The sequence below is a fragment of the Pagrus pagrus genome (assembly GCF_965226575.1).
Source record: "Pagrus pagrus genome assembly, chromosome: 17".
Taxonomy (NCBI): Eukaryota; Metazoa; Chordata; class Actinopteri; order Spariformes; family Sparidae; genus Pagrus; species Pagrus pagrus.
This window is the reverse complement of record NC_140201.1, coordinates 23,744,474-23,767,275: the sequence shown is the minus strand read 5'-3', so window position 1 is coordinate 23,767,275 and position 22,802 is coordinate 23,744,474. Positions and strand designations below refer to the sequence as shown.

Here is a 22,802-nt window from a genome sequence, read left to right as displayed (position 1 = left end):
GTGGTATCTGCACACTGTTCCTCTAGATGTAGAGGGCTTAAAGGATAAGTTCCCCCAAAAAATGAAAATTCAGTCATTATCTACTCACCCCCATGCTGATGGGAAGTCAGATGAAGTTTTGTAGTACACACAGGATTATTTTTTACATTTTAAAACAAGTCCCCTTCTACTTAAGTTATTTAGGAGAATGCTACAACACTGTTTTTCTGTGAAGCTCCAGAAATGTTTTGTGGACTATGAAACTTCACCTGAGGGTGAGTAGTAGAAGACTAAATCTTTTGTTTTTTGGGTGAATTTATCCTCTAATAGAGAAACCCATACTGTCTTACTCAAGACTAAGATATTTTATCATAATAGTGTATGCAATCATATAATTATAGAAATGAAATAAAGTGGAAATTCATCTTTACAGAAATAATTATCTAGCTGACTTCTGATTATGTCAATCTCATTGTGTCGTTTGGTTTCACATTTTTCCCTCTATTCTTTGTTACTCAATATCAGTGATGTAAAAAGTACCCAAAAGCCATAGTAAAGACATAATCACCCATACAGTGCTTGAGTAAAAGTTTTAAAGTATATGATATTAAATGTACCTAAAGAACAAGAGTTACAAGAAAAAGTAAATCATGCATATATTTACATGCATGTATATATCGTATAATATGGGTCATAGTTGATTGTTGGATCCAATGTCGAGCATTTTTGTGATTATTGAAATTTGTGCTTTTTAAAAATCCAATTGCCAACAAAATGTATTTATTTAAAAATACACTACTTTGGCTCTGATGCAATATGCAATATACAAAGTACATAGTAATTAAAGTTATTAAAAATGGAGTGAAGTTAAAAGTACAATAATTGCCTCTAAAATGTAGTGGGGTGGAAGTATATAAGGAGATGTAAATATTCAGAAGAGCAACATAGTTACATTCCATCACTGCTCAGTAGTTATTGGAGATATGACAACAAAACTGAGTTGTTTTTGTAAACCATAATTTAAAATAAACCCTTTTGATGAGAAAAAAACAAAACCTTCTCCCCTGGAACACACAGCGAGTTCAGTAATGATGTCGTTTTAAAATTATATATAACAAAGAAACTTAGCCTTGGATATTCTGAATCTACCTGAGTAACATAAAACGCATTTGACGTTGAAGTATGGAGTATTTTCGTGGTAAATGATGGGACTGTAATACGGGGAGGGTTTCTTTTTATTCGCACTAACATACAAGTGGTCAAACTTTTGGACTGACGACTCACTGAGCCAATCACGTTTCAGGTGTCAGGTGACAACAGAAACTACCCCGCCCTGTGTAGAGTAAACAGACAGACGTGTTTTACACAATTTACCTAAACAATGTCGGAAGTAGGGTGAAGTTGCCATTCAAATAAAACCAATAACGTCAACCTTAACAGTGTGTACAGCAGCAGCACCTCAAGTTAGAACATAATAACACCGTTGTACTCCATATGGATATTTGTTTAAATGAATTAATTTCAACAATCTCATAATAACCCTTTATTGTGCATGCTATATAATTATGTACGTGTATGCATGACACGAGACTTTTATTTTGGAGGAACTAGACGGATTTCCGTCAGTTACTTGCAGGTATCCTGACGTCGCCATTTTGACTCAGTTTCTTCCTCAACTTTTTCAGTTTTAACGACTTTCTTCGGAATACTGAATTAAACCAACATGGGGGCTTGTTTAGCAGTGGGTTCCCTTGCCAGCTGTGTAAGTAAACATTCACCGGTTTTAATGTTGCTACATGATACGTTAAATGAGTATTTCATGACTAATTTAGCTAGCTTTAGGTTCAACTTAAGTTTCGTTGTTTAGCTAGTCAAGACATCCTTAAGATGTCGGCATGTGAAACTAACGCTAATACAGTATGCCACTTCTTCCCATATTACATTACGTTTCATATTTATTTTGAATAGCTGAAGTCTGTCTAGTGAGATTAGGCCCACGCCCTGTAAAACAGGTTAAGTTAAAGTACGACATTAATGTTAGCGACATTCATTTGGTCTGACGTTTCTCATTATTATCCGTCCTTCCTTGGTGGAAAGACGTGACAATAAGCGACCAAAACATTTAACTAAAGTTCATAAACTTGTACTGCGTTGTTAGGTTTAACGTTATACCCAAGTTAACCAAACTATTAGACCGACTTGTAAATGTTTTAGCATAGAGACGAATTATGAGGCGACAAAATGTACCCACTCATAAGCGAGGTGGAACTGAATTGCCAGATTTCTGAATAGTTTGGTGGGAGAGCAGGCTTTTCTTTATGCTGTCCTTGAAGTTATTTACAGTTCTGATAGGTTAATTTCTTTGTTAATGTTTTGGAATTATGAACAAAATGCAGCGCTTCGCCTGTTATATCTGTAAGGTGTTTTCTAAAAAGGCGCAGTTTCCGGGTTGTACTCTACTTGTGCTGTTCCGCCAACCCTCGTGACGCTGTTTGTTGTTGTTGTTGTTGTTGTTGTTGTGTTGTACTTGATGTGCCCATCATAATCATCCTTGCCCTGATTTATGATCGATCCTATTGTCGTGTATTTCCCCCCACTGTATTTTCATAAAGCTTTTGACGTTTTATTTATTTTAGTTTTTACAACACAGAATCACAATAAATATACTTGAGATTTTTAACACTGATGAAAGACTGAAAACGGACTGATTTAAAAGGTAGATGTGAATTAATTAAATTCTAGATTCAGTAGAGTAAAACACTAAAGTTTAAAAAAAGAAAGAAAGAAAGAAATATGACTCACCTAAATCATCAACTCATACAAAGTAAGGTAATCATTTGAATGGAGATGATCTGTGACAAATGTTTTCAGGTAGTGAAATGTTTGAAGATAAAGAAACAATCCAAACAAGCAATAAAACACTGAATACTCTTCAATACAGAAAGGTAATTAATAAAAGAAAGTGTTGCATAGCTGCTAATCTGTCTCAACCAGGTGGATCTAATTTAGATTGATTTGACATTTTCTGTTTATTTAAATCCACTCCAAGTGTTGATACAATAGCTTAGTTTAAGCGCTAAATCCAAGGCAATGTAGTTTTTGATGCTTTACTTTGAGGTCTATAACCATTTTTCCTAAGAAACACAGTTTTTTCATTGAACAAAAGAAGCTAAGCCTCTCAAATGTTAAATGGTGTCTAAACACAAAGGTTCAAAGGTTCATTTAATAGTCTCTTTACGACACCACAATTGTAGAATGAAATGTAAGGTGTAGTCCGTTTATGCTGCATAAGTAAAATAACTGTTTTTATGGTGGAGTAGTGAGGGTGAGTTCAGGAGTTAGGAGTTGGACAAAAGCTCATTAAAACCAAACAGAATACAAGCTGCAGTATCCTTATGCAAACCATTTTTCATGGTGGAGTGTTAAAGATGCATTCAGGAGTCACAAGATGATTTGAGTTATTTGTACTAGTTATTTGTTGCTAAGGCAGTATGGCATAGACCAGTGGGAACCGTGGAAACTGGATTCTTCTCGTCACAGCAGCAGTGTTTACACCCAAGGCTTGTGTACTCTGGTGCATCCTCATATTTAGTGAAGGATGGCTGATCTCAGCTACAGTCTCCGCCTCAGTGCTCCACACACCTCTCAGCAGTCTGCATCTGATTCATGCAGGAATCCTCTGTGATCCCGTTCACAGCGCTGGATAACAAACAGTGAGAGAGGGAGATTTGTTTTGATGGCAGCTCTGATCACAGGCCTGATTACTGCCACTGTAAATCATTTGTCTCTACTTCTCTGGAAGCGTTCAGAAGAAGGAGAAAGATGGTTGCCCTGACAGCAGACACAGTGCTGTTTGTTATGTTTTTTCTGCCAACCACAGTGGTTGTGAGCGTGCATGCATTACCCTGATTATCCAGCACCCAGAGCCCTGTTCCTGAGGTTTATAATATATGAATGTGTATGAAGGCCTTGCTAATTCTCTGCCTCGTCTCTACTCCAGGCGTCCTGTTTGTGCGGCTCGGCCTCCTGCCTCCTGTCATCATGCTGCCCGTCATCGTACAACTCCACCGTGAGCCGGCTGGCCTTCTCCTTCCTGCTGCTGCTCGGGACTCTGGTGTCTGTCATTATGATCCTCCCAGGCATGGAGGAACATCTTAAAAAGGTACATTAGATGAGACTCGATTAGATCAAATGTAATGGTCCACACAGGAGTGTTGCATCAGGCCCTTCTAATCGTTTCGTAAGCCAAAGTATCATTACATTTTCTGGACCCACATGTCATTTCAGATTCAAGAAAAAAATGAACTCAAATTGGTTTCATAAGGCTGTAACCCAGCAACGGAAAGTGGCTGGACAGTATGCTTGGATTATGAGTTTGTTATTTTTCAACCAGTAATCTCAGAAAAACTGATCTTTTTTTTAAAAGATATTTCAGCATCAAAAAGCGATTTGGCTGACCCTCCTTAACCCATTACTTCCTTTATGTGCTCTCTCACTGTCAGATTCCAGGCTTCTGTGTTGATGGTGCACATATACCTGGCGTAGAGGGCAAGGTCAACTGTGATGTCATTGTGGGCTACAAGTCGGTGTACCGCATGTGCTTCGCCATGGCCTGCTTCTTCTTCCTCTTCTCCATCATCATGATCCGAGTGCGCAGCAGCAAGGACCCCCGAGCCGCCATCCAAAATGGGTTCGTACTGTGAACAGCAGCTTCAGTAGCACGGTCCTGTGTGATGACATTATGCTGCACTCTGGTGGCCAAACATGTGGACTTCACCTTCAGGATTGTACAAAAACATACTTGTTCTGTACATAATTAACTTTCTTTCTGTTCCTCTCAGTTTCTGGTTCTTCAAGTTCCTGGTGCTGGTTGGCATTACTGTGGGAGCTTTCTTCATTCCAGATGGCACCTTTACCACAGGTATTCAGCAACTGAAATCTAACTAAGAAAGCTTGTCAGAAAGCTTTCTTTTTTCCCTTTTTTTTAAAAGGGTATTGTTTGATCAGAGGGTCTGTGTTTTAAATAGTTACTTTCAAATTTAGATTCCTTTATTCAGGCAACATTATACGACTGCTTATGTTTAGATAGAGAAGACTTACATTTTGAGAACTGGCCTTATCTTTTTTTTAAGAAAAAGTGGGGGTTGTAGAGAGAAAAAATGCTAGTATACCTCAATGTGCTGGAGTAATAGTATCTAAAAATGTCATTTGACCCCCAGGCTTCGTCACATTAAGAGTTCAAGCTGTTTTTGAGGCTTATGCTGAATTTGTAAAGGCAATTGGAAGAGGCGATGAACATTTTTTTCTTGTTTCCTCCTGTCCAGAAAAGCCTTATTGTCAGTTTGTTTTTTCAGTTCATAATAAAAAAATTCAGTTGTTAATTCTGACATTGTGTTGATATGATCATAAATAAACTGAACAGTATATATTAACGACCACAACTGATCATTGTTGACCTACAATGGCACACACTGTACTGTCTCCTGCTTTATATTTGAGTATTGTAAACAAATGCCTCTGTCATTGCACAGCCTGGTAACCCTCTAAACAAATGTCCTGAATCCTTTTCTGTCTGCTCTCAGTGTGGTATTACTTTGGCGTCGTGGGCTCTTTCATCTTCATCATCATCCAGCTCATCCTGCTGGTGGACTTCGCCCATTCCTGGAACCAGTCCTGGCTGGAGAGAGCAGAGGAAGGAAATCGAAAGTGCTGGTTTGCAGGTAAAGGAATTTTTATTTATTTTTATTTTTTTTGAGTATTTAGGCTGCCAGTACCTTTCTTTCTGCCATTTTTTATTTCCAAAAATAACATTTCCACAAAATGTCACACTGCAGTTTAAAAAAGTAATTGGACAGTAGATCACTCAAAATGCAAGCTGTAGACTCCTTATGTTACACTCAAACAAAAAAAAACATTATTAATGGTGAAGTGTGGAGGGTGAGTTTATGTGTAGTTTAGTCTGGTGGTACAGCAATGATACATCTGTATCTTTTGCCAGGTGGCAGCAGGGTGAACAGACTGTGGCTGGGTTGGGTGTTGTCTTTTATTATCCTTTGGGCTCTGTGCAGATATCTCACTGACACTCTGTAGACGGGTATCAATGCTGTTGTGGGTGATTTTCTGTCACCTGCTGTAGAGCCTTCCTGTCCTGGGTTGTGCACAAACCTTGCCAGTCTATAATATTTACAGTCAGGATGCTAAAATCTTCATTTGAATCAGGTATCATGTGATTGTGCAATGACTCTATTCTTTGCTCATGTTTTCCTCACAGCTCTGCTGTCCGTCACCATCATAAACTTTGCCTTGGCTTTCACTGCTATTGTACTCTTCTACGTGTTTTACACCCGACCTGACGACTGCACAGCGCACAAGGTCTTCATCAGCCTCAACTTCATATTCTGCATCTTTGTGTCCATTGTGTCCATCGTGCCCAAAGTTCAGGTAATGTAGACATTGTAGAAGCTATGTGGTATATAAATGTTGGTATTTTGTGCCCTCATCCATCATGTTTAATAAACATAATACAAAATACGTGTGTATATTGGCAAGAGATTGGCAAGATACCAGCCATTTGAAGCTCATTGTAAAAGACATTTGTCCTAGCTGTGATCTTTTGTTATTTCTGTGAGTACAAAATTACTTGAGCAATTCAAGAGAGTTTTACTAGCACAATGATTTATTTATCTGACTAATCCCATGTCATGTCTTCACAGGAGGCTCAGCCCAGCTCAGGCCTGCTCCAGGCCTCCCTCATCTCCCTCTACACCATGTACGTCACCTGGTCAGCCATGTCTAACAACCCCAGTAAGTCCAAAGAGTCAGAACACAACTGCATTTTTTTCAGACTTTGAACCAGGATAACCGACTGCGAGAAATGCATGTCACCCTATCCCACCACCCAACCCCCAGCCCCTGTAGCTGTAACATTAACTAGTTGCCACATTGTCAGCAGTTTACAATGTTTTCTGTGTTTCTGATCTCAGACCGGCAGTGTAACCCAAGCCTGTTGAGTCTGGTCCAGCCTGCTAGCACTACTCCAGCACCAGGATTTGCTCCCACCCCACCCCCAGCAAACGTCCAGTGGTGGGACGCACAGGGCATCGTGGGATTGCTCATTTTCTTGTTCTGTACCCTTTACGCCAGGTATTTCATGGTTTACCTTTACAAGAAGATTGTAAACATTTTTAGAAATAACTTTAGTAACAGTTTAAATTTGATGAAACCCAAATTGCATAACTTATTAGTGATAATATTGTTTAAGCAGGTGGGATACAACAGCAACCAATTTAGTTACATCTAAGAGAAGAACCACAATGAGCCAAGGATCAACCAATATGGTTTCTTTTTAGGGCAATGCTGATTATCGGTAATCAAGGAGACCGAGACTGATATTTGTAGTTGATATACATTTGGGCTAAAAAATTCTTTGCGTCAAATTTTTGAGTGACCAGTGTTTAGATTTAACTGAGTAGAATTTAATGTACATAAGTACAATTTTTAGGTACTTTACTTGAGTGTTTCAATTTTTTGCTACTTCCATCATTCAACTTTAATTTGATAACTTTATTTAATAATTACTTTGCAGACTGAGATTATTCAGTGTTGATACTTAAAGCGTGACATGTAACCAATCAGATAGCGTTGTAAGTGAGACATTGAGTGAGACGACAGAGTTGTGACTACAGACAGAGAGTATTGCATTTTTAAATAAATTACTTTTATTTGGCAACAAAACACAAAAACACTGATTCCAATGATCCGAAAAATGTTGAATATGGACCCAGATATTTGGCCAGGCTGATAATCTGTTCATCCCTTAAATGAACATACTGTCAGTTTTATTGTTTAATGTCCAGTACATTCGACAGCAGCCAAACTGCCTCCAGGACCATTGAAATCACTGACTCATAGAAAGAACAGCAATCACTGCCTAGAGTTAAAGGCAGATGCTTGGTTTCACATTATGCTCATATTGTCGGACCATGATTCATGTCATAACTGGCTAAAATGTATATCAGTTTTTGTTTTGTTTTTTATCTAGGATTCATTTGTATCTGTAGATAAGGTTGCTGTTGATAGCATAAGAATACAAGTTTACATATAAACGCACAAAAAGATGCATTCAGTCTCCAGCCAACCAACCCTCCATTAGTAGACATAAAAAGGCAGTAAATCTTGTCTTTCTTACTCTGCATGCTGATTTCATTTCTTCTCAATAATTTACTGTCATCCAAATGTCTGACAGATATTTCAGATGTTGTCACTTCCTGTCATTTGTTACTGTGCGTGAAGATGACTTCCTTTGTTCTTGTATCTGTTCTTGTATTCACAGTATCCGCTCCTCCAACAACGCCCAGGTGAACAGGCTGATGCGGACAGAGGAGGGCCAGGGTCTGACCATCGCTGCTGAGGACGCGACAGGGGAGGACGGAGTGAGACGGGCCGTGGACAACGAGGAGGAGGCTGTCACCTACAGCTACTCTTTCTTCCACTTCAGCCTCTTCCTGGCCTCTCTCTACATCATGATGACCCTCACCAACTGGTACAAGTAAGTATCTCTTATCTCTTCTCGTCTTTCATGGCTGACTTCTTCATACAGGCAGACTTTGTTGCAACACTGACTTCTCTCTGACTTTGTTCTTGGCTCATCAGGCCCAACTCCGACTACGAGTCCATGCAGACCTCCATGCCGGCCGTGTGGGTGAAGATCTGCTCCAGCTGGCTCGGCCTGGCCATCTATCTCTGGACCCTGGTGGCCCCGCTGGTGCTCCCGGACAGAGACTTCAGCTAAAAAGGATCTGTCACATGTGGCCTCTTGCTCTTTATATGGAAAAGAGATATAGCTTTAGCTTACAACTGATCTGCTTGTTTTTGCTATCAACTCCACATTTTAAACAGGAGAATGAAAAGGTAATCTGCTTTGTTTCCGATCTGAAGCCACTGCACATGTTACCTAAATGTAAACCATACAGTTGTATGCGTTGAGCTTTAATCACATGCTCACTTTTTCCACCTCAGGTTATTTTGTCTATTTTTTCCTCCACTGTTAAAGATTGTAACTGAGAGCACTACTTACCTTTTTATAGGATAAGACCAAATGAAACCTAGATGATCGTTGGTGGGAATGAGTATTTAGTTTCACCACATTTATGTTAAATGTTTGTACTTTTTATCATTCCCTGTCTTATTTGATCCATTGGAAAGGTGTTGTCCACATTTTTGAGATCTGCTTTCCTTGTTTTGCATTTTATTGCACAGCTTTGTTCTTGTGACCAGTTTTATAACAAAAGTGCCTTCTTATATTTTGCACACAAGTTATTCAGAGGGACCATTTTTTATACCTTTCAAAGTTTTTATGCTATTCAGATTTCTGTAAAGTTGCTTTCTGAAAGTGCTGTATGTTCACTTTTCATTACAATCAATAAAAACATTCTGTAATCTTTAATCAGCGTGTCAATGACATTTCTGTCCTGTAGGTGGGGCTGTTGCCCAAAGAATTAGAATAGAATTATTGTTTGTAGGAGATGCACTAAATTTCATTATGCATTATGGATTTGATGATATGCAGTGTAAGATTTCCTGTATTAGCCGTTCTTTTTATACTCGCTACTTTGGGAATTGGCCGCTGTTTTCTTCAGAAACAGCAAACACAATGTCATCAAGTCAGGCCAGCAGGGATTTCCAAATGCTTCACTGCCCTCCCTCCATTAATCACATGATCCTGCTAAAATGTGATTTATTGTGCTCCTTCGATGCAGGATTCCCCAGTGCAAGACACACACACACACAAACCCGCACAAACCCACACACACACACACACACACACACACACACACTTGGCAAGTAATGTAGAGGGAATGTGTTGTTCCCTTATCACAAGATCAGCATGAGCAGCGGGGCTGAACACAACACTTCATTATACTTTACAATATTCATTCAAGGCTTGTGCTGGGGCAGAATGACCGGTCAAGTTGTGCTTGGACATCTGGTGGCAAATCTCAAGACACTTTACCTGCAACATTACTGTGTGCATTTCTGCCCACACAGTCATTATATAATATTCTCTTAAACCCTCTGTGACCTCCCCTGCTTGTTATTTATTCTCTCAGTTGTTCCTTTTCTGATTACAAATGCAGCCAGTTTTATTTGCGTTATGAACCAATACAGTACAAGTAGATTGTACTGAAGCATAAATAAACTTTATATGTGTTAGACATGTTTTTCAGGAAGAACGACCATTCATGTCATGGCTGATGAATGAAATGCATCATTGAACTTCTAATGCACCACATAAACCATATTGATGGATTAGAGTACATGTACACGTCATAACAACCGAAAGATAAGAGAAATTTGAATAGGGCACACTCCAAAAACACTTGATACTACATTTCCCATAATGCAACCAATAGTACCTTTTCATCGCACACTCATTGTCTGTTAAATGCAATTGTCTTTCAAACTCCACATATCTACTTTATAACACAGCCTTTCAGATTTGGCCTGATAATCAGCCTTAGCTATTTTAAATTCCCTTCATTATTCAGTGTGTCATCTTGTTGAGTTAGCCTGATCTGTTTGGGATGGATTGTTTTTAAAGGTGCAGTAAGCGATTGTGGAGAAAGATAGATGGTTGATTGTTGATTCTCATTCCCAGGTCGTCAGGTCGCCTTGTTTTTTGACGACGTGGGAGTGAGACTCAGCAGTCAACTGTCTTTCTCAAGAATCGCTCACATGCACTAACATGCTCTCACATTGCCGACTTGCTTTCAAAACAAAGAACAGAATGGCTTGGATTAGCACACTCAGAGGGAGTGTGACCAGGGTTGACACAAGCCGACACCGGCTTTTTGCCGGTATCAAGTGTAGGTGTCTGCCAGATTAAGATATTAACAGCCAGAATGTCTGGTGGGAAATATGCCAAATATATTCATGAACAGAATATTGCCAAATATATGTGACATGTCAGATGTTGCCAAGAAAAATTAAAGCTGCTTTAAGTGATGTTGTCGTTTTGGCTAACTTCCTGTTCGTTTTGCAGTTAGCAGTCCCCTCCCACCTCTCTACGTCACCACATGAACATGTAGCAGGGTAATCACCAGATAGCAGCAAACAGGAGGACATGTTCACGAGCAGACAGGACCGCCTCTTTATGGAGTTCTCTGTCCTGATTGGATAATGTGGGCAGGGATGTCAGAAAATGAGCGAGGGAAGATGAGACATGGTTACTGACCAAACTCTCTGTAACAGCGATCACTTCCAGCAGCTTTAAATATAAACTGATAGAGTGGTGGAGTAATGAGTCCTAAAACCAGGAAATCGGTTAGCATTTTTGCACATCCAGTTTTTTTAATGGGTTTTTGGTTCAATGCCTGAAAGAAGGTCTGTGGTTACCACAGGCTGAAGATACTTACACGTTTGTTCTTTGACACAAAATGCATCATTAAATGTCCCACAATTTAATTATATGTGGCTCGGCAGCAGTGAATGTGAGTCTGAAATGTTGAAGGAAAAGCAGACATCCCTGAGCCAGTTTGAGTTAACAAAAAGAAAAAGTACTGCGGCCAAGGCCAGCAAGACCACAAAAAAAAGCACGAAGCTCATTCATCAAGAAATGTGAGATTCGAAAAATTCTCTCCTTTTCAGTGCAGTCACATCGCTTGTCAATGGGCCAGGCACAGGCCCACCACACAGACCATTCAGACATGAAAAAGTGGACGGGATGGACTAAATGTTCCGTTCCGTTTGTGAGAGGGTAGGTATGACAAATCATAGCAGATCATAGCACACTGGCTGTCAAATATCAAGTCCAGTGTTAACTCTGAGTCAGACATGATTCTTTGCTCAGGACACCATTGCTCCACAGTATCTTTACATAGCAAATAGTTGTTTGCTGCTTATTTTTTGTCCAGAATCTCACATATTTTATAGTTTGTTTGTTTGTTTGGTCGGTTTATGTGCAACAACCTGTACAGCTGCAATGATTTCACCCTGCAGAGCACCCTCTGTGTGGCCATTTTTCTGGCTCTGGCACGAGCACAGAAAGACGACATCCCACTTCTTACTCAACTGATTCAAGATTCCAGGGTGTTATGCTAGTAGTGGCTAATATAGCCTCAGGCCTCTACACCTGTAGTCTTCAGACCCAACTGACACTGACTCACTGACATCACTTACAAGGTACGAGGTAATTTATTCATCATTATTCAACACAGGATTGCATCATGACATTAAGGTTTGTTAACTCCTTCATGCTACACAAATGACAGAACATATGTACAGTTTTTTATACACAAATACACATAAATACGTAGTGCATCTTTTCAAACTGTGTCAGGGTGAATGTAAGCAGCAGCGATATGATGGTGATGATAATATGGTCAGAATCTTCATATTAAAAGTTCAACATCTGGACAACACTGTCCATCAGCTTTGACTGTGTGTGAGCACCAAGCATCGATCGAGTTCCTCTCCTCGTCACGCTGTGGTCCTGCACACTGTCGGCTCAGAACACGGTCCATCCGTCAAGTGGAACAACCTGATCTGAGATGTCGTGGTAGAGACAGCTCTCTGTGGGCACAACAGTCTCTGAATTCAACCTTGTTCTGCCAGCCTGACTCCCATTTTGTCCATTTCCTTGTCCTGCGACCAGACATTAGCCAGGGGCAGCCTGAAATCAAGCTGGATTAGCACGGCTCTCTTCCTCCCTGGGGCGGTCCACCTGGTGAGGTTGGGTGGTTGAAAGACGCTACGGGCCATGATGGTCTCAAAGTCTGCTGCTCTTGCTCCAAAACACCTGCTTTCTTCAATGCTGATGACAGTATTTCTACCACTGGCAGTACGTGTTTCAGTAAGAAAGCCGAAAAAATGACTGTTATAAAAACAAATGCATCTTAATGCACCGCTGTTGAGGACATTTATCTTATTTTGCCCAGCTCCCTCTTGAACCCCAAAAGGCTTCAAACAACACTTGTATGCCTTCATGCTGGCGACAACCGTGGCTGGAGGCATTGTGTCAGGTTGTCCATCTGTCTGTCCCAGTTTTGTGAACACAGTATCTGAAGAGAGAATTTCTTCAAACTTCACACAGAACATGCAGTTGGACACAGGGATGTAACGACTAGCTTTTGGTGGTCAAAGGTCACCGTAACTTCACAAAACATGTTTTTGGCCATAACCAAAACTACCATAATTAGTACACTTATTTTTGACACAAACATCTGATAGGATAAAATGACAAAGTAACAACATTTTATATCCAAAAGGTCAAAGGTCAACTTCACAGTGACATCCTATTGTTCTGCAAAATCACCTCTCTGTCCATTATTCAGCGCCTTAACTGAGGAAAAGAAGAGTGTTACCATATTTCACATTTGGTCGGATACTGAATTGGCGGCACTGATCTTGGGTGTCCACCTTTAAAGAGATCGTCTGTGCTGCTGGGTTGAAGATCAGTCAACTCAACTGGCCAAACATGTGAACACATACAAGGACTCTGACTGTTCAAGAGACTGTTGTCTCAATGAGCTTACACACTGACAGACACACAGCAGTATCAGTAGTGATATTGAGCTCCAGGTGTTTGTCGTTGCACCATGTGATGAAGCTCTCTATTGGTCCTCTGTACTCCTCTGTAAAAATAGTCTCTAAGCGAAAACAGCATGTTTCTCACTGGGAATTATTAACTTGAATCATACGTGTCAATGTAGCGATAACTTCCAGTTTACCAAAAAAATACACCATACCTTTTATTAAACATCATATATTGTGAGTCTGCATTGACATGGATGTAAGATGCGACTCGACTTGTTGGCAGACTTTTCTCAAAACAAAGAGTAAAGCCGAATCACAAAGATGGAGGCATGAGTCAGAGCCAGTGTTTCCTCTAAGCCGATAGGTTTGTTGACATAAACAACGTGAAGCGGGCTAATTTAGCACAGTGACCGGTTATGTCAGTAATCTGTGGTCGGTCCAATTTCTCTCCGGAAATCCAGCCTGCTCATGCATGTTGCACTTGACATTTGGTGGCTAATGCCATCAGATGCAGGGAAGTTGAAACCCCTGCCGCACCTTGGCACTCTCCTCACACACTCAGACCCTCTATGAACAGTAGCTGCGTGCCTAAAGTTGTTATTTGACCCACATTGTTATGGACGACAGCGACAGTGGTAGTCCCCGGCCCAGCTGTGAGCAGCGGGCTCATCTAATGCTGTTACATAATGCTGAATGAGGCTCTGATCAGTTGCATAAGCCAGTTATAGGATCATGCTCTCATTGGGGGCTCACCACGCTCCTCCGCCTGCTGTGGTTTGGTAATCTGGGTCCTGCCCAGGGGGGACCTTCACCGCCATCATCATCACTGCCATCAACATCACTGCCATCAACAGCAGTCCCAACCCTCGTCCTCGGAGGGCTTCGAAGCGCCTGGCAACCACGAAGAACAACAAGCTAAATGGAGCCCTGAAGGTTTCTGATTGAGGAGGCCCCGGTAGTCTTCATTAGACAGCTCGTTATTACAGGCTGGACAGTGTGAGGACAAATGATGTCAGGATACTTAACACATTCCCGGGATATGATGTAGGTGTGATAAGATATTAGAGGGGAATATTTCATGTCTTGAAATGTAATTTTCAGATCAATAAATGAATTATAGACTCAAATATTTGTTGAATAATTGATGAGTGCGACTCTTAAGAATGAGATCATGTTCAGCTGAAAAAATATACTGATGTTTTTTAATTTATTTTTTTGTTCCTGATTACTTCTGCTACATATTTAGCATATTGTTTGTCTTTCATTGGACTGTACAGGAGTACATTTAAAATATCTAAATAGTCAAACTGTTTTTTTGTTTTGTTTTTTTACTAAAATTTTCAATGTAAGTCAGATGTGATTTCAAGTCAAGCTAGGCGACTTTACCATCAGAATAATTGCGAAAGAATGTGTCAATGGGTCACTTTTTTATTAACATACCTGCTTCATCCATTCCTATATTATTCATGACCTATATAACACATACACCGTGGGTAATTGATGACTTTGGTAGCTTTTTTTTGTCATGTACCACCCCCATTGTACTATTGTATTTAATTTAAAGTACAGGAGCTGTTTTTTACTGACTCCCTTTAAGCCCAGTAGCTTCGTTCATCTTGGCACAAAGTTGTGCCCGGAAACGCAACGCTTTCTGCCCGCCGCACACTGACAGCGGTGATGCTAGCGTGGTGGCGGATTGCAGCAGCAACTTCCAGGAGGATTCGGTCCGTCCCGCTATGACCGGAGCATCTGTGGACCGCTACACGCTATGAGCCGGTAACAAACTTCCCTTCTGTCTGACAGGAAGCAGAAAGATAAAGCGACAGGCCTGCGTTGACATGTTATCGAGCGAGATATCAGCAGCTGGAGGTGTTATCATAAATTAGCATAATTACTGTTTTTCCTGAGGTGCCGTGTGAGGTGTTGCTGAAGATGCCCGTATCAAACTAGCTGAAATTAAATAGGGCGTTTCCGGTCTGAAATGTAATCCTCGGCTATCAAAACACCACGCACTGAATGGAGCTCTGACCTGACACAGTTGGATGTGTGGTGTTTACAACAGAAGTTGAATATACATATACGTTCACAAGCGGAGTCACAGGCGGGACGAGCTTATGTCGCTTGCAGTTGTTTGTCAACGCCCAACGTTTGTGTTTTCGTCGCTTTTATTTTGAACGCCATGTCTGTGCATTTCCTGCCTCGTCTCGACGCACCTCGGCTGACTTGACGCATGTGGAAGAAGCCGTGGCCGCACCGCAGAGAAGTGAAGTTGAGCATCCTGCAGCAGGTAATGTAAGCTCACACAGTCAGTGACGTGTTGTCGGGAATAATACCGTGTATGTGTAGCTCTGTTTTATTATAATATTCCACATCATGCTGTGGCAGGACGGGTACAATTATTCAGCATGTTTTTCTTGTCGCTATTTGTTCGGCATGGCAAGGCAGCTAACGTTAATATGGACAGCGTAAGCGGAGCTGAGAGGGGGTGTTGTCCGGTTTCCGGAGAGCTTTTGGCTAACATGTTAGAGGGGTGTTCAGCTACCTGAACCGGTCCTGGGCTAGCCCCGTTCCCCAAACTGGCTTCATTCATTGTCTGCGAGAGGGAGGAGGAGGTGGCGAGCTGCGGCAAGTCAGCCAGAATCGGACATAACGAGACAGGAAGTTTGGTGAGTTCACGTTCAAAATAGACGCCGTGAATTTGTCTCGTTTAGCAAGAACAGGTACAGTACGCAGTTGGCCGTGTGTAACAGCTGAGGTGGTGTTAAGCTAGGCGTGTTAAGATAAAGAGCGGGCGTATAGATGAAACAATGGTACGGGTGGAATCGCTTGTTTTTTTGTGATGCGGTTTTATTTTGAAAAGACTCCATTTGGAGGCTGTGGTGTTCCTGTGAGCTTGACGCTGATTGTAGTAGCGGAGCTGCATGGTTCGGTCTGTGGTACTACGTAGGAGAACTGGAGTAGTCTGCCCAAGTGTTTTGTTAATCGATATCGCCCAGTATTGCGCCTGCTGTTGCTTTAAAACCCAGAGGTGCAGTGTCTCACATAACAGCAGCTACTGCCTGTTTCCCCAGTTTAAAATTTTTAAATTTAAAATCCCCCCAAATAAGACTGTAGTACACAGGTGTGTATCTTTTTGTCATGGCTCTTGGTTATTGGTCATTTCACTCGGCAGCGCGTTATGTTGCACTGGGCGACATCACCGCTATGCGCCCCGTTTATTACCAGCCTCCATTCAAAAAATCTTCAATATATTTTATTAATTCGTCCACAGGCGCGCATGCCCGTTCAGAACATGGCGTTTTATAATTTGTTGGTATTTTTGGCAGATATGACATCCACCAACTCGCACTTCTTCTTTCCCATTTTTAATTTTTTTTTTTTTTATTATTCAGTCCAGCCCACACTGTCCACTTCTATTCTGGTGGAAGATCATTGTGAGAACACGTATTAAAGGTCTACATTTACTGCATTTATGAACGCCGAATGTACAAATAGACCTCCAGTATGTATCAAATACTACTCCCTGTGTTCTTTAATGCAGTTATGTTGATGAGAAGTACATTTAGGCTAAAATATGTGATTCGTTGAACGGAATTTGGCGTTGCCTTCTCCCACACGCAACAGAAAACGAAACCGATGGGCTCCAGCGCTGCCTGCGTGGTGCCTTCCTGCTGCTCGGACATTTCTGCAGAACCTGCTTGCAAGGAATTCAACATGACATCATGCGTGAGAAACAGCAGCGTTCGGGGCGGGTTTTTTTTCTTTTTTCTTTTTTTTTGTGGCCTCGGGATCAAATCGCCAATAATATTACATAATCACAACTGCGCTTAAATTGGTGGGTTGATTTGGATGTCAGTGTTGTGGCCAAGTGGATAAGCTTTAACGTCCCATGTCACAGTGGATTTCGGCAACCCCTGTGGTCATACTATTCCCATCCCCGTTGTAATAAAAAAACAAATATACACGAGTATGTGTATACAGAGAGCTTGAGAATGACCCACTGTACGGATCAACTGTGCAGCATCAAAACACTCCTCATTGCAATGATGCCTGCTGGATTAGAGGGCATCTGAGGACAGCAGTAGCTTGCAACATTGCTCTGCTGCAAGAACACTTGATACAACAGAGCCCTTTTTCATCTCCTCCATGTGAATGTGATGGGTTTATCATAAGATTGAGAATAAGCTAATTCTCCAAAAAGCTCCCAGCATTTCTGTTGGTTTCAGTCGATCCGGTATTAAATCATTCTGATTTAACACCGGATCCTACCAGCTATGGAAGGAGAGCGTATCGGTTCTGTATTTAGAATTTTTCTGCTTTCCTTTGTCATTTATGCCAGTAAATGAAGAGTGTTTGAGTTTTGGACTGTTGGTTGGACAAAGGAAGCAATTTGAAGATGTCACTTTGGGCTCTATGAAACTGTGATGAGCATTTCTCACAATTGTATATGCTAAAGGATTGATGCAGATTAATCAATTATGAAATATATAATTAGTTGTGTAAGTGTAACATGTTTTGCTGCTAACATGACAAAAACGTTCCTTTTTATAATGAGAAATATTGCTGGGCAATATATCGATATTAGATTGCTATGAGACTATACTATATATTATTTCAGATTTTTTATATCGTTATATTGTGACATGTCTTTTCCTGGTTTTAAAGGCTACATTACAGTACAGTGATGTACTTTTCTGAAGTTACCAGACTGTTCTTCTTGTGCCAGCTTTAACCCACTTAGACATTATATCCACATTACTGATGATTATCTATCAAAATCTCATTGTGCACCAAGTACCACAAGTCATCCCTAAGATATTGTCGCAATAGCAATATTGATAATTTGTCATAAACATTGTGATATTTGACGTTGTTGCCCAGTCCTAACATTTTATCAATATATATTTCCTGTATGGCTGAAACATATCACCACATTATTAAGGCCATATCACCCAGCCTGAATGAGAAACCTGTGTTGTTTTTACAAGATACTTTTCATGGTTTAACAAGATATTTTTGTGTCTTGTTTTTACTAGATACCAAACTAATGTGTTATTACTATAAGCATATCATGTTATAACAACATGCCAACTTAATATTTTATACTGAGAAGTTTGTTTTAAGGAGATAGGTTGATTCCATAAGATGAGGAGAATGTTTTGTGATATATCAAGATGAAGTGATGTGTTGTTATTACATTAATTCACTTACAATAAGTGCATATTTCTTTTTTCAAGAAATGTTTCTTGTAAAAACACAATAACCTACCTAAAAATGACAAGAAACTATATGACATAATATCATGGAAAATAGATTTTTGGGGAATTTGAAAAGTATCTTTTGTTATAACAAGAAACTTTCTTGATATAACAAAAAACTGTACAAATACTTTTCATCATGGTGGAAGCAATACTCTGCTGTACATCATCGACTCCTCATTGTTCAACCAAAAGTCCAAAAAAGTTGTGACCCTGTGTGAAACAGAAATTAAACAGAATAGGATAACTTGCTTATCCTTTTTGACATATAGTCAATTGAAAACTGTACAAAGACAATATACTATATATTATATATGCTATAATTATTATATAAGCTTTACCTCATCGGCTTCATTGATTTCTGAATTTGATATGTATGAATGGGGCATCTTTGAAAGGCTTAGTCATTCACAAGCAAGAATGGGGCGAGGTTCAACACTGTGTGAAACACACGATTGTATACAGAATACTACTACATGGACTCAGTAGTGTTGTCAGTAAACACAGTTTATTTTTGTTTACGTTTTATATGGCGTTCCAACTTTTTAGAATCCTGACTGTATATTTACAATGACGTCTTTGCAGTGCGTGTGGCACTCTCACCCTTTAACTAGGACCTGAGGTTGCCTGTCAGTGTGTCATGTTGTCCTGCCGTCTCTCTCTGTAGTGATGGGGTCAGATTTTGCATGCTATTGTCAGACTGCGTCCTCGACAGGGAATATCTTTCCTCAAAGGCTCCATGGACAAGGCAGTGGCTGTGACTCTGGTTGTTTGTTATCATTTTTCTTCTCTCGGAGTTGTCCTTCACCTCAGGAAGGATGCACCGGGGACATAAGAATGCTCTACAGTATCTCCCAGCAGTCAGCTTTGATGCTGTGTAGCTGCATCAATCACTCACCCACATGATGAACAGGAGGCAGCCGCTGTCGTTAGTTGTGGTAGGACGGCTGGACAGGGAAACTTTGAAGCACAACACAACAATTCTGAAACAGAATAAACATAAATCTGTCTGTTGTACCATCAGTATGCACATATTTAAAGGAGCACTGCACTGATTTTACAATGTAAAATCTGTTTATCTGCCATGAGGAGCACTACTCAGCCTGAGAGGATAGTCTGAAAAAGTAACCCTGATGATGTCATCAGGGGTTATTTATTTATCTCAGCTTGGGCTTGGATAGTGCATTTTTTAATGACAAGCTTGTGTTACAAACTGGGAGCAGGAGTTTGAAAGGTGAGGGCATTTACCAGTCAGGGATGATCTGACAAATGACGCTATCAAGTTGCATTATGGGAATTGTAGAATCCAATGTTTTTGAGCTTGACTCACACTGGGGACTAGAGGTCAGGGTATCTGGACCTCTGCTGTATTGATTTTAACCTCTCTTTCTTTCCAACTCTTTGGAGTCCCTCAACATTATGGAAACTGGAGAAGTCCTTTGTTATTAGTTGCTCATTAGTTAGTGTATATACCAAAGATAGCCTGCTGTGTTTCCCACAGGATGAGACGGGTGTGGATGGACCTCAGACCCTCTGGGGGGTGGGGTCCGGGGCCATGACAGACTGGGAAAGAAAGATTCAACGGCACGAAACGTTACAGATCTTTCTTGCTATTTTGAGAGGATAAAATATTTTCAGTTCATTATGAAATTACAGCGTGATAAATTAGACTGTGGCAAACCACTACAGTCGATGTACTTAATGGGAAACACTGGCCCATAGCGTTTTCTTCCCTTGATGTCATGTGGATAAAGTGTCTGTTGATGGTGCTTATTTTGTGTGTGTACAGCCATGGTGAGTATCGCTGCTCACATGAAATACCCATTTTTTCTTCCATTTGTTGCACTTAGAGACTATAAAATAAATGCATAATTTCCTAGACGCTAGGCAAAACATAAAATGGCTATTAGAAAATCTCAAGAACTGAATGGATATAAGTTGAGTCCTTCCTGTTTTGTATCAATGAGCGAGTAAACGACGGCTGCTGTAATGTATTTCACCGGCACTTTTATCCAGAAGAACTTACAAAGCTCTTGATGCATCTTCTAGTGTATCGTGCATAAACAGAACCATCATCATGACCATTATCGACTCTGTAGTTCCTGTTAGTTTGTTATGGATCCCTGCAGGTTAGAGTTGCCTCTATCAAAAGGGATGTTTCATGGGTGCTAAAGTGGGAGCATAATAGCCTCACTGTGGCACTGATAGGCCCGAGGCCCAATGACTTTCACTGCGTTTGCCACTGGAGCCAGACCCGGTACGTGTGGTTTCTTGACACAGGACATGAGCAGCGCGGTTCAAAAGGAAACCAGTCTGTGAGTTAACCCTGCCCGGCCCATAACACGTACAGTGGTGGTATGGTAAACATTTATGCGGCTCGCAGAGTCTCAGAATGTGTCCTGAAGTCCCACGGCGTGCTGGTGCATTATGAAATGGCATACACTCTTGGTTTTTGCTACGGCCCTGTCAAAGGTCCCTCTGTTTAGCCAAGGGCAGCAGAGTCGGAGAGGACAACATTGATATTCATGCAGCTCGTTCTTATGGAGTCACCAGTGGGCGCCTCATCCCTCAAATGTCAGTCATTACAGTGTCCTTGGTAGCAGGTGAAATGTGAGGGCACTTGTATCTCTAGAGCTTCACTGCACTGCACTGATGTTGTCCATATAACTCTTCAAGGCACTTAGTGAAGGGAGAAAATGCCAAGCAGACATACAGTCTGAACCTTATTGAGACATAAAGCAAACAGTCTTCCAGGTGAGGGAGTGGAAATGTATTTACACAAGAGAATATGTGGGGTAGTCCTTCATAACTGTGCCAGTCTGAACCCTATGAGGACAAAGTGGAATGTATGGATGACTTGAGATGCATGGGTTTCACTTTACTTCAATGCTAACCGTGTGAATGTTCCAAGTTGGTTAGTTACTTCCGAGGTTTATGATACTTGCACCAATATATTACTTGAATTTCCATATGATACCAAAAATTAGAATTTTTGCAAAGGGTCAGTATGCTTCAGTTGAAGTGCTTAACATGTGGTCTACATGGAAAGATATTGTGTACTGCTATCTCCATATTTAAAAAATGATCATATCTCGCTCTCTCTATTAAGCCAGGTTTAGCAGCCCCCCTCAGGTGCGACCACTCAGAACACTTGTTTTTCCTTTCAGAAGTTGTCAGTCAACATGCAAGACCTAGTTCATTTTAACCATACTATGGCCTTTATTTTTAAGTTTTTCTTTCATTCAACAAAAGAAGGCAAAGTTCTTCAATGTCAAAAGTTGGTCTTAACATTAGCAGCAGTTAGCACTGGGCAATCTGTCCAAAAAATAATATCTGGTCTATGAAATTGAAATCACGATCCTTGATTAGGGCTGGGCGATTAAACAATCTCGAACCGACCTTGTGATCAAATTTATTTCAATATTGATGATAAGCCTCGTACATTTTTACTCGATATGGATAGCTCTAACGGCAAAAATAAATGCGACTTTCGTGAATTTATTATGCAATTGTACAGAATAGATTTGAGAGCAAAACTTTCCACACTGCAATCAAAAAATAGATTTAAGAGCAAAGCTATCGACACGTCTCTATTGGTCAGTGTTGATCGGAGTGACAGCTTGGCAGTACCCACTTTTGAAGTCCATGGAGAAGACAGCGGGAGCGGAGCATGGATGTATAGACGCATAATCAATGCCCAGGTATGTTATGTTACACATAACTTCCGTCTTATAGCAAGAATGTTATGTTTGAACTGGTGCATGTAGATTGCTTTTGTTTAACGATCAATGATATTGGAATGGGTAAAAAAAAAACAAACACATTATTTTGTCAGCCAGTAGGTGCTAGGTTAACATTAGCTCAATTAGCTAGTCACTCGCTCCTCATAGGTACGTTAACGTTATGTGCCCAGGCTGCCTATTAGCCTGCATGTGCATGTAATGTTAGCCACTGCACTAGTTTACAGGACTTGTGTTCAGTGGTCTAACATTAGTTGCTGTTCCTTATCTTATCTTATAAAGCTGCGATTAG

General features: G+C 40.6%; 2 protein-coding genes across 5 annotated transcripts in view; both read left to right on the top strand.

Moving 5' to 3' along the window:
- The first annotated feature begins 1,600 nt into the window (after positions 1-1,600).
- On the top strand, positions 1,601-9,424 carry serinc2 (serine incorporator 2). 2 transcript variants are annotated; one of them, XM_084379223.1, is made up of 10 exons: positions 1,601-1,741; positions 3,980-4,141; positions 4,482-4,669; positions 4,821-4,900; positions 5,562-5,699; positions 6,251-6,420; positions 6,693-6,783; positions 6,963-7,122; positions 8,312-8,527; positions 8,632-9,424. In XM_084379223.1, the coding sequence occupies exons 1-10, from the start codon at positions 1,703-1,705 to the stop codon at positions 8,768-8,770; spliced, it is 1,383 nt and encodes a 460-aa protein (XP_084235349.1). In that variant the 5' UTR covers positions 1,601-1,702; the 3' UTR covers positions 8,771-9,424. The 2 variants fall into 2 exon arrangements, with proteins under 2 accessions (XP_084235349.1, XP_084235350.1); XM_084379224.1 differs by lacking the exon at positions 1,601-1,741 and adding an exon at positions 3,590-3,692.
- A 5,778-nt stretch (positions 9,425-15,202) lies between these two features.
- The window catches only part of hivep3a (HIVEP zinc finger 3a), a 45,738-nt gene continuing 38,138 nt past the window's right edge, over positions 15,203-22,802 (top strand). Inside the window, exon 1 of one of the 3 annotated variants that reach the window (XM_084378598.1) lies at positions 15,203-15,288. The gene's annotated coding sequence lies outside the window, so the exon portion shown is untranslated. Of the gene's footprint in view, positions 15,289-15,699; positions 15,800-22,802 lie in introns of those variants that run through there. The other 2 variants (XM_084378596.1, XM_084378597.1) reach the window with 2 other exon arrangements.